This window comes from Porites lutea, chromosome 4 (genome assembly GCF_958299795.1).
Source record: "Porites lutea chromosome 4, jaPorLute2.1, whole genome shotgun sequence".
In the NCBI taxonomy this organism is placed as follows: Eukaryota; Metazoa; Cnidaria; class Anthozoa; order Scleractinia; family Poritidae; genus Porites; species Porites lutea.
The window spans coordinates 39907323-39919822 of NC_133204.1; the positions used below are offsets into that span (position 1 = coordinate 39907323).

At 38.6% G+C, this 12500-nt stretch overlaps 1 protein-coding gene across 4 annotated transcripts in view; it reads right to left on the reverse strand.

The window, feature by feature from the left end:
• Nucleotides 1-8487: 8487 nt before the first annotated feature.
• The window catches only part of LOC140933557 (uncharacterized), an 18838-nt gene continuing 14825 nt past the window's right edge, over nucleotides 8488-12500 (reverse strand). For all 4 annotated transcript variants that reach the window (XM_073383157.1, XM_073383158.1, XM_073383159.1 and 1 more), the window contains exons 9-12: nucleotides 11475-11773; nucleotides 10606-10793; nucleotides 9600-9886; nucleotides 8488-8929 (exon numbers count right to left, since the gene is read on the reverse strand). In XM_073383157.1, coding sequence (XP_073239258.1) covers nucleotides 8764-8929; nucleotides 9600-9886; nucleotides 10606-10793; nucleotides 11475-11773 — 940 coding nt within the window. In that variant the 3' untranslated portion in view covers nucleotides 8488-8763. The remainder of the gene's footprint in view (nucleotides 8930-9599; nucleotides 9887-10605; nucleotides 10794-11474; nucleotides 11774-12500) is intronic.

Consider the following 12500-nt stretch of genomic DNA (forward strand, 5'->3'; position numbering starts at 1 on the left):
TTGTGAAAAAGCAAAAGCAGACACGCGAACGCCCAACTGAAGGCCGGGACGCGACATTCGTTATAACAGAAATGGCAGTTTTCACACTAGAGAAGGATTATTCGTGTGAGACGGGTTATCCGTTTGATGATTCGCGTCAGATAGGTAATACGTGTTAATTTGAAAATGGAATAGTCAGTAATTTTGAATGAAAAATCCGCCTGACTTTTGACGACGGGATCATCCTTTCCACATAGCCTGTGTACAGCCGCCCCCTCCCCTCAGAAAAAATCGGGGAAGAGGTGTCTGTGGGGAGGACGCAACTGTACACAGGTTAGTCTCAGACGGATGATCCATTTCTAGCTCTAGTGTGAAACTGAACGGCCAATAACAAAATTCCCGTGTCCAGTGTTTTTAATAATAGCGAAGGACTGTACGGAAAGACTGTCTGCTGTTGCCTTGTCCGTAGGCCGCATTATTCCGCGCGGCTAATGCATTTCGGGTCACTTGGTCCGAGCGAGTTCGCCACCGAAATGCCTTGACCGAGATTGCGTGGGAAGACGTCGTACAGGGACTAGGCTTGACAATGTCTACCGTAGCGTCAGAGAAAAACAGGGAAATGTTGTTTGTCGGCAACGTGTTTTACAAACAGTGACTTCTGTGCTTGTTGTTTCACTAGTGTTTCGAGGGCACGACCTCCGGAAAATTGCAAATATTAATCCCCAGCAAGAAGCCACACTTTCGCTATGGAAAAAATTAGTTCCCCGAGAGAGCGCCGGAAATGGAGCCTAGGTCTTGGTTAACTCCTAAAAGGCGCTTCGCCTAACGTGCGTACGGAGTCACACTAGCCGGGAAATAAAAAACGCAACCATAAGTGAGTTTAGTACCTTCCTTAAAAGTAGCAAATCCAGGGAACACTTTCTTTTACGGTTAACTCTTTTTTACCCTCTTTACGGCTAACGGTTAAAATTTTTCAATTTTTACGGCTATCGGCTAAATTTTTGGCCCTTTTACGCCTATCGGTTAACCCCATTGAGACCCTCTGATTAGGACGATACCCTCAATTTCATTACCCTGTTTAGGACAAAAAGCAAACTGCACGCCGTCTTGTTTTAATTTATTGGCAATTGTACTTGGAGTACAAATAAAATTCATCTAGGACATCAAATCAATCGTGCAGGCAATGCCCTTTTGACAGACTCATATTAAATTATATACCCTGTTTAGGACTGAGAGCTTAAAAACTATACCCCGTCCAGCGGCACATCCCCGTATGGGCCATATAAAGGAGTACCCCCCGGTTTAGTTAGTAGAACATTCTGTCGGCCGTAGTTGGTAATAATTTTGTTCCCGTTGGTTACTTAGCTGTCTAGATGTACTCTACTCATTAAAAATGGTCATTATTGAAGTCAGTTGTGGAACTATTAAAGGTGACAAGGGTAACAAAAAATATAGATTTTGATGGTGAACTAAAATCAATAAGAGAACAGTATACCTTAAATATCATGTCGCCTAAAATTAAAGCCCATGATAGAGCTTTTGTTGAGCCCTGCTAAAGGCGGGAGACACTTTGAGGACTTTTTGTGTGAACAAAACATTTTAACAATAGTGACCGAATCTGTGTCAATTACATTTGCTGTTCATCGAATTTAGTTGTTGCTTAACCTGTACTAAAACCATAATACCTCAGGGGCACCCAAGGACTGTTTTCTGTAAAATGTCTGTTCGGAGAAGCAAATATTGCCTAGGATTTTCTATTACTCGAGGGCGGCTAAAAATTTCCAGATAACCGTTCTATTCGCCGTACAATTTTCGAAGCTCTCAGTCTAATAAATACCTTACGAGTTTCGGAAGTTTAATTTTTCACATTTCACTCCCCAGGTTACGCTATTTTTCGTAGAAAAAAACAGAAGCCTAAAATTTCCGGATTCAAAGCCCTTGTAATTTCGAAAAGACTCGACAAGTTCCCCTAGCATGACCTAACAGGTACAAATTTTATAGCGCCGCTCAGAATGCATTTCTAGAGATCCTGAAAAGTACTCTGGATAGCCTAAAAAGTGTTTTTCATGTATGTAGGAGGAAGCCGTCGTTGGGTGCCTCTGATAACTTCTTACTGAGGGATATTAATTACATTCAAAATGCAAATCTTTGATAATCCTGAGTTACATGTCCGAGTACTTTTCCAGGAAATTAACGGCTTTGAAAAATAAGCAAATTTGGAGCTACAATTTCTTTTTCAAGGTTATCTGAGTGTTTTAATGTTTAAAAGTATTGGCTGTCATCTACTTGTTATTAGCACGATGTCGGTGGAAGTCGACTTTTCGTTTGATCAAGGACTAAAAAAGAAGTCAAATCATGGCTGAAATCAGCCAATAAACTGATTCGACGTAGAATCAGCGGTATTGTACTTTGCGTTGTCGTCTCTTAAGTGCGGGTGTGCTAAATCTTAAACAGTAGATATGTTTGCCATTTTTAACCGCGGCAGGATTAGCTCAGTTGGTAGAGCCGGCAGTTGAGCCGCCACTTGAGCCGGTTCGATTCTCGGGCCCGGACAAGTACTCAGGGTCTTAAAATAACAGAGAAATGAAGGTACTGCCCTGCAGTCGAGTAGACCTTTGCGTTGCTCGGATGACATTAGTATTTTCGTGCAAAATACATCGACATTCAAATAAAGTGTATTTTTTAAAAAAGAAAACACAGGCGCCAGTGTCGTTGTTTTCCCAAAACCATTTATAAATAATGGATTATTTATTCCTTGTTTTGGCAGACTCATTAGCCGTTGATGCCAATTAAGTGGCCTTTTAATTTTCTCGCTGTCCTGCAAACGAAAAAAAATAAAAAATAAAACCGGGTATTTGAAAACAATTGGTGTTATTGCTAATTGAAAAACCAGCCAATACTAGAAAAACTTATGATCGGCAGTGACAATTTTTCAGTTTGAAATTGCGTGAATTGCAAACACTGAAATTGCTCACTTTTACGTTTTGCAGTCAGCTGCAGCCAGGGTCACAGAGAGGCTAAACAGCGCACGACGGGTTAAAAATTGCGTTAACTGATTACAACATTTTAGGAAAACTGATTAATAAACTCATAGCGCCGGTAATTATTACGCACGGCTCACACCCTATAAAAACTGCATACAAATACGGCGCCAACAATTTAAACCTGTACCCGTTATCTTTGGTAATTATTATTAATCTCTATAAGTCAAATTCTCAAATGTAGGGCGAATAAAATAGTTTTTTAAAGTAGTGTTATAATTTCAAAAGATAAGAAATTGCGCGACGAAATATATCCAGAATTGCAATTACATATTTTGCACGGTTTTGTTGGTCTGATGGTGAAACGGACATATTTATGCAACTGGTAAATTATGTTTACACGAGTCACTGGACATGGAGAAGAGTAATAGGGCATCCATAAACAGACAAACAAACAAACAAACGCAAGAAAAAACAACCAGATCAGAAAAGACGAACAAGAGCAAAAACAGGTTTTTGAAAAGCTTAGCTTAATAGACGATTTGTGCCGAACGTAAAGGCACTCGCAATGATCTTAAACCGTAGAAAATTCAAGCTTTTCTTGTACTAATGGTCAAGCGCTTTTTAAAAGTCATTGAAAAGTGGACGAACAGGGAAAAAAGGAATTGAATCCACTGTCAAATGTTGCCGTGCAAACTTAAACCACCATCACTGCGTGGCAATGGAATTAGAAAAAAAAGGGGCAAAGATCTTACCACGAAACGTCCTACTCCATGTAATCAACAGTACAAGGCAGTGGAGTTTTGTTATAACGATAACGGTTGCATTAAGTTTCTAGCTAGCTTACCACTCTGAAAGCGCTCGTTAGTTCCTGTTTTGGACTGAAATGTACGAAAATGTTCAAAGTTGTATCAGTTAGTTGTCCTCGTGCGAATAACGTAGGTTTATTTAACTCTACTGATCTTCATTATTATCTTTTAGCATTTTAAATGACAAATTTTAACCATTTGTATTTGTTGGTAAGCGATCTGTCTTTTGTCTATTGCCATTTTAATCAGTGTTATAAAGATGTATAGTACCATACAAACAAACGTTACCCCGGATAAACAGTACTTTGACAAAAATGTACGACGCGCAAACTTGATAAATTCTTTTTATGCCTTTCGGTTTTGAACTGATTTTACCAATACACGAAGCCTTTCAAGTTAATTTCCTGGTACATCGTACATGTAAAGAGCTTCTTACCACATTTAAACATCACCAATTGGCCAAGTGGTTTTAGTTCTGAGACTGGCTTTTATATGTATATCTCAGTCTCATTGGAAGCGTGCCGGTCGCCTTCGCAATACTAAACTGTTAAGCTCCTCAAAATCTATCCCCTACCCTACGTCACACACCTATTTACCTTATATATGGGAGTTTCCCCATCCACCTCAAGGAACTTTGAAGTCTGATCTTGTGATCTTGCCAAATAGGATTTTGGGGCTGGTCGTTATTACCTTAGAGGGGAAGGGGGGGGGGGGGGGGTGGGGAGGGGAGAGGCGTTTTTAGAAAGCTTAGAAGATATTTCAGGCCGACTCTCCACTTCTTCAGTTTGTTTCAGAAACGATCTCCGCCATAAATTTTACATTTTGTGAAAGTGGCCCCCTACCTGATTGCTGTGGAAACTACCAATATTCTAGCTGCGAATTGTGCCGAAGTTCACCGTGGTCAACATACTTTATCTATGCAGTCGCTTTTATAAGATCGGTGTTTACTATTCATGACTGTCACATTAAACTTTTATGAAATTTATTTTCAATGACCCCCCAGGTAACAAACACCTTTCCGACAATGATCTTCAAACCAATCAAGATTTTTATAATGAACCCTTCAACAAAATGGCCGGCCCCCCTCACAGGTAATAAGCGACCGGCGGCTTTAATGTCTTTGTTGTAACTACGATCTAAGACATGATTAATTCGTAATGAGATATTTCAGGTAACCAAGATGTCACGTGATACGCAGTCAAATGGCTCATTCATTTATGCTCCTCAGTTTGAACAATGACCACCGGTCGACTGTAATGGTTCGTTCCCAGAATCCTCGTTACCTCCCTTATGCGAACATACAGAGGAACAGGGGGACTGTAGGACGGAAACATGGTTTTGTTACTCTCAAGGCGTGTAAAAATGTTCAGGACTAGCTTTTAGCCAAGTAGCGATCAGTAGCAAATGTTCCATGTTTTTCTCAACTTTTGCGAAAACAATGAATTTTGTATATCGGTAAATTTTTGAAAATTTCCACCACTGTTTTGCGCGTTTCTGGTACCTTTTCAGATCGAGCTGGATTAATATCTTCAACGAAAACGAAGTTAAAAGACTAAGATAGGCTACTGTTAGCTCAGTTTACGCTTACTATAAAGCTCGTTTTCTTTGAAAAGATATATCAGTGATATGTTGTCAATCACTTACTGCCCTAATCTTTGGTCAACAGATCTATGTTCGACACTAATACGTTCCTTCTGGCATTACACCTTTAACAATTAAGAACTTAAAAGAAATGGTGTTTTCTTGGTCAATGTAAGAAATTAATCTTTTTCAAAATGGTATTTTTGAGGAATAAACTTGCTCTTTACCATACGCCTTCTACATTGAACAATGCCATCTATTGAAAACTGACTTGTACGAGAACACTAATTCAAACGATTGTTAGCGTTAAAAAGTAAGCGTTCCTACATCAGAAATCTCCGCAAATTTATTTTAACTGGATAAAAGCTTTATTTTCAGCTATCAGAGCCTTTTAAAGACACTTTTTCCGGTTTTTGCGTCATGGTCGTTAACTACTTTTCACGCCGAGAATTCCTGGCGACACGTAAGACTCGTAATTTCACCCTACGTGTTGTTATTTAGGCGACGAGGAGTCCGCAAAGAAAACCTAAAAAGCTTGATAAATTCTACAACATATATCGTAAGATTGAGACCATAAAAGGACTTAGGGTGAAAGTTGGAGCCGTGCTAGGCTAGCCAAATAGAATCTAAAGGAAAACACATTAAAAAAAAAAGAGAAAACCGAGATAACTAGAAATAGAAAAAGAGAAAAGTGCGAAGAAATTATACTTAACTATGGCTAATACACACTGTACCACAGCGTATAACCTACCTTCCTTAAGTATAATCGTGACAAGCACGCACGCACACCCTTATTCAACACCTTTGGACTCACACCCAAACGATCTAAGAAGAATAATTTAAAATGATAATTAAGTGCGAACTCTTCATCGAGTCAACACACTCTGTTCAAAAGCAAACAAATCAGTATTTGACAGAAACATTGATTTCAAGGATAAAAATCCCACGGTTTGGTTTTTATCTTAAATCAAAGCTGTAACCAGATTGAAAGATGCGATTCAAATTCAGTTATAGTATTTTCTAGCCTATTTTATGAAAGTGCTGAAGGAGAGATTGACCAAAATGTTACAGTTTTGCTAAGAACTCATCCAAAGAGATACTAAAAACGAAAAACAACAAAAATAGGATTAAATAAATTTTCTAGCTGCGTTCTTGCATCGCTCGGACATGTAGTAACAACATAGATTTCTGCCATGATATTTATTCATTTAACTCTTCAGTCGGTATAACAGATGATGAGTGTTAAAAAAACTTTTTCAAATTAAGGCTTTGTTTTCTTGTTAAAATAATAACACATCGGTTATGAAATTCGGTACAATTAAGATCAGGAACATAATTTTTTATTTATTTATTTTTTATTTATTTTTTTCAGTCTTACGATATGAAGCAAAGAAAAAACAAAAACAAAACACAAAAATGAGAGGATTCCACAACCAACGAATTAAACTAAACAATCAGACTCTCTTATGACAAATAAACCCAAAAAGCAAAGCAAAAATAAAAAAAAACCCTGCCTGTCCTATCATCACAAAGTACCAGTTTTACTTTAGTGACAACGCCGAAGGAACAGCTGACTTGTCATATATTTTCTCTTTAAAAGTATGGCCATGTCTCTTGTCGCAACATAAACCTGGTTGAAAAACAAACTCACTGTGTAAATGAGCAAGTTTCCTTCCGTTATTGGACTTGTTAATGACATTTTAAAGGATATTAACTTAATAATACGCATTTTTGTTTACATTTATAGGGCTTAACTTGAAATTAAAGACTACTATAACTTAATGATATTTCTCCTTGCCAGGATACAGGACCGGAATTGTTCACCCTAAACGGTAGCGCAGCTATGAATTTGCCAGAGGAACGCACTGTTTTCTAAATATATACACCTTCCCTGGTCTCCTGAATCGTTTTCACGCGGATGGCTTGATTAAATTTAGTGTGCGTTGTTTATGCATGGTAAGATAAACATCTTTATTATATAGATACTGATGAAATACCAGGATTTTTCCTTTTACTAAAAGTCATATCTTCATCGCGCGAAGTGAAGATACTATTTTTTATCTTTCACGTGTGAGGATATTGGTGTCGCCATGGTTACTAACATAATTTTTCTCTTCTTCATTTGAATTTTTACCTTTTGGAACAGAAAATATAAGTATTATTGTCTTTATTTCTCCTTTATAACTTTATATCCGAGTTTCATAACATTTTTGTGACAGGCATTTTGCGATAGGTGATCACTTTAATTGCACTATTTTGCTGTTTCGAAAATGAATTTAAAAAAATTGTGTTTTATGTAAGAATTTCATCAGTCTCTATAAAATAAACAGAACATTACATGGCCCCTTGGGGATAAGAGTTTTATCTTCGCGTGCTGAAAGTATCTCTCACGAGTGAGCGAAGCGAACAAGTGAGAGATACTTTCAGCATTCAAAATAAAATTCGTATCCCCGCGCGGCCGTGTAATATCCTCTATTTCTTGGAAGGAGGATCGTGCTTTCGTGTGCTTTGATGGTTCCTTAGTAAGTGAAGAACGCGTTCTTCATTTGTGATTTAGTTTTTACAGTTGACCTGATAATCGGCCTACAAAAATGTTGTGTAATTGTGGTAACTGAATTCGGCAGGCTATCTTGTCGATTTGGCAATGATCTGACACAAAAAGCATCGGCCAAAGAATTGACCTCTGAGGAACAACAAAATGTACGCTTGCTTGATTTGACATCTGGTCATCTATTTGAACAAAGTGGGAACGATTACTTAGGTAGCTGGTCGATCACCTGAGAAAGGTCTTAAAGAAAAAATGGAAAAGAGCCTTGTTATCAGACGAGTTTTTTTATACCGAATCATTTGGAATACCTTTAAAAAGTTGGCGAGAACTATCACTGCAACTTCACCTTTTTTCACTGCTCGGAGTAGATCGTCACGTATACCCACAAAAAACAGTGTAAGTAGAGTGCTCTTTAGGGAATCAACATATTATTAGTATGTTTGAGAGTAGCTACATGTTCACAATAATTGCACCCACGTGAAAGCTGCCGGATAGAAATTAAATTTTGCCATTGGACTTTTACCAATGTAGTGATAACGAAAGGAAATAATATAAGTGTATATTTTTATTACATTTTAATTGTTGTTAACCGTCCATTACAACGTCAAATATCACGGTTCAATGATATATTAAAGCAATTTAAACTCAATTGAATTTGTATCCAGTCACAAGTAAACTACGTCTCATGAATTCTGCACCTCGAGAGATTAATTTAGACACTCGGAATCCCTTGGTTATTAATTTTCAATAAACTTGCTTTCCAACATTCACTTTAAAGCTGGCTTCCTACGGTATCTATTTTTTGAAGATTATTACAGAAACGCTGGACGCAACAAGGGATCCTATATCCTTAATGCTAAGGCAATCATTTATTCCATACAAAAAAGGCATTAGTAACTGTCCTCATGGCTTTGTCTAGTCCTGGCACGTTATCAAAGTTACGCAGCAGAACTTTCTTCAAGGTGGAGTCTTCAACCCATTTCAATCCTTCTTTGGTGTAGTACTCTTCTTTGTAATCAATCGTCAAAAATCTGAGAAAACACAAAATGATACAGAGCTAGCTGGGTAAACTTTTTCATCGATGGGTAATCGCGACTCTCCTGATAGCAACAAATTATCTTGGGCTAAATGCCTGACATAGAAAAGGCAGGAGTTATCATTACTTTAAAACTTCGAGATATTTCGGCCGTATTGAGGGGTAATTATGATTAAGAGCTTTCTCTCGAAAAAAATATAAGTGCATTTAAAGAGGTCTGTCTCGCAGGTTAGGTTTAATTGTCGGTAAGGCCATTGAAGTGAAATATCCCCAGCAGTAAGTGCAAGATAGCATAGAATGCCATCTGCATAATTGACGACAATCTGTGTTGGTATTTGCTAATCTATTCAGAAAGTCTAACTCATATTGAGAAAACTCTAAACACCTGTTTACTTTCTCTCCGAAACGGAGATGTACACATATAACCGGTTAGTCTCCTGATAAGCTTAGAGGCACCTTGTTGTGGTGGGAGACTATCTAATATTTGACTGCTAATCATTCCTTTCATAACTTAATTTTCAATGCCCTCCAATGACCACGACCTTATAGAAACATATTTGATTGAACGAAATCTTGGCTGGGAAGGAAAAGAACACAGAAAAACGAAAAACAAGTATTTTAACCAGAAGTTTAAAATAGAATTATTACATTAATTCAAATCGTACCTATCGGTTCTGAGCCGGCGGTTGGCCATGCACAAGAAGAGATGAAACGGTGTATCACCAAACCCGAATCCCTCGGGACGAGCCTCCGCTAAGGAGCCAATCAGGAGGTCCACATCTTCGATTTTACCATTATACGCTTGTCTGAGTTCTGCTGCAGTCGCTGTGTCATTCGTTAGCTTCTCAAAAGTGTCTGGTACTGTTAAGTTAAGCAGGCGTCTAAATTGGTTGTACCGTGGAACTCCTCTCTCACGATCTCTTAAAATGTCAATGGTCGCTAAATCGACAAGCTGAAAGAAAATTTATAAGCAGGGTTAAATTAGGTACGAGGTCATTGACGTTATCATAACATCAAAGTTTGATTGACACTGTCAGTTACTGGTCAAGATAAGTTTTTGTTCCTCCATTTTACTCTGTTGACTTCGAGACCGTTCTGTCTATTTGCGACAGTTTGAGGAGCTAATAAGCAACCAAAACTCAGGGGCACCCAACGTCAATCTTCGGAAAATATCTGTTCGGAAGACGATTTGAGATCTAGAATTTTCGGAACATTTGTTGTAAAATGTCCTAGTTGCCTGCCTAGTTTTCAGTTAATAATAAATCCAAGGCTGTTCTGTCAAGGAGCAGAAAATTAGTCTGAGAAAACAGGAGACGCCATCACTGGTTTCCCTAGGAAATGACGGGTGAGAACCGAATGCAGAAATTCCACACTGATGACGTATGATTTCCAACGTCTGGGAAGCACTTCTTATTGGTATAAAGCAAATTTCGGATCTGTGCACGTTCCTCGGACGTCATTTCGCGGAGAAACCAGTGGCGGCGTCGCTTAATATCGGCTGTTTTCTCCGACTAGCTAAATATTAGCATTGCAGTTTACTGCGTTTTTATGGACCACGACTACGACGTTTCGTTCTACTGAATAAAAGCTATAAAAGAACAGAACCCACATTAACTGGCATTTTCACCTCACGCTTGATTCGTAATGCGCAATTACTTGCGTTTCAGTTACCTCTCCTCCTTGGTACTTTGGTATTTTAAGTTTCATCAGTTCGTTGGGATAGTTGTGTAAAACAAGCTGACCCGCTTTTTCCACTCCGAAAGTGTAGAGAATGTCGTCTAACTCGTTCTCATCGAACACTTTTCGTGCATTTCCAAAAGAGTATTTCGGCAGGCTGTATTTCTTTCCTTTTAATTGACCTGAGGGAACGATTTTTCATATAAAGAGAAAGATAGAGGCGTTACAAAATTATGTAGCGGTCTTAAATTTATATATAATTATAACATTTTAGCCAGCTGGGCATCTTAGAAAGGGATTTATTCAAAAAATCATCGATCCTATTTACAAATCGTAGTTGGCTTTTTTCAGCCAGAATGCAAACGAGCCGGTTTACAAACTTAACGCCACATTTAAAACAGTTTTTAATTTGAGCATCCTTGAAGAACCTAGAAGAAGCTTTAGAGGTAGGAATATTCCCAGCAAAATCACTGCATTCTTTTTTTGCAACCCAGAGAAGCATTTGGACCATTTGAATTCCTTGCTTTTGATTGGCCAGAAAAACATTACATATCTTAAGTTACACCGTTACTGCGTGGGAGTTACGGCAGCGGAACGTGTTTTGCCACGTATTTATTTAACCCTTTCACTGCCAGAGCGCTTGATGGAGTTTTGTAAGGTGACTCTAACTTTTGCGTCTGTGGACGAAATCCTATGATATGACCATTCAAATGAAAGCTCTCTGCCTGTACTTTCACATGATGCTATTTGTTTGTCAAAATTTTAGAAGGTGAAATTTGGATTTTGGTCGAAATTTGCCTTTGGCCACATTTGGCAGTGAAAGGGTTAAAAGGCAACAGTATATTTAAAGGCATCACTTTTACCTGTTTTCATTCGGCGAATATTAAGATAATCAGGTAATAACGAATGCATTCGGTAAACAGCCACGAATTCTTCAGTCAAGGAAAATGGAACACCTCTGTAGTCGGGCGGGTTCTTTTGATGCGATGGAAAACTGTTCGATCCAAGAGTAATATTCATTTCTTTAAGCATTTTTATCACTCGAGGACTCAGCTTGCCGTACCACTGTCCTATCAGTGACTCGTTAATGAAATCCGTATTCAGTATTGCACCAGTCCATTCCAGAGTATGAATCTGGACAATCTGAGCCGTGTTAATGAGCCTGTCATATAGATGGTATTTTATATGCAATCAGTAAAGGCTGGTCTCAGGGTGCGTTCTTAAATTAGAGAGCTTAAGCAAAGACGTTTTTGGACGACGCACGTCGACCGAAAGTGTGCCAAATAAGTATCTTTACCATTCGATGCAAATGTTTTCTTCCTTTTCATTGGCTGAAAGTCTACCACGTGACCTGCAAATAACTGCCTACAAATAATGGTCTGCTCATGCGCAATGTCGTCCAACTGTGTATGGCTGCAAATAATGTTCTGCTTATGCGTAAACGAAACCACGCGTGATACGTTCTTGCGTGAAAAAAGGCAGATCGCTTCGCTTCCCGAAGATATTCATTAAAAAACAAACTTGGAGATCGAATGATAAAACAATTATTGAACTCGGTTATCACAAAATATCGTGATTTGCCAGTGTCTCGCACGTCAATTATTTGTCTCATCCTTCGGCTTCGGCAAATAATTGATCTGCTCGCCACTGACAAATCACGATATTTTGCTCAACCTCGTCCAATACTTGTTAATTACTCGTATACAGACGATTTGCGCGAAAATATGGGCAACAATGCAAAACATCCATTTGCGGCTGACGTGCGTCGCTAAAAACTTGTAATCCCTCTTATCCCATTGCTAACGTGCACTTAAGGACTATCATATACTGTTACGTGTGGGAGAATGGGTACAAGCTTTGGGCGCTGTGATTTCTGGGGTAGTTTGGGA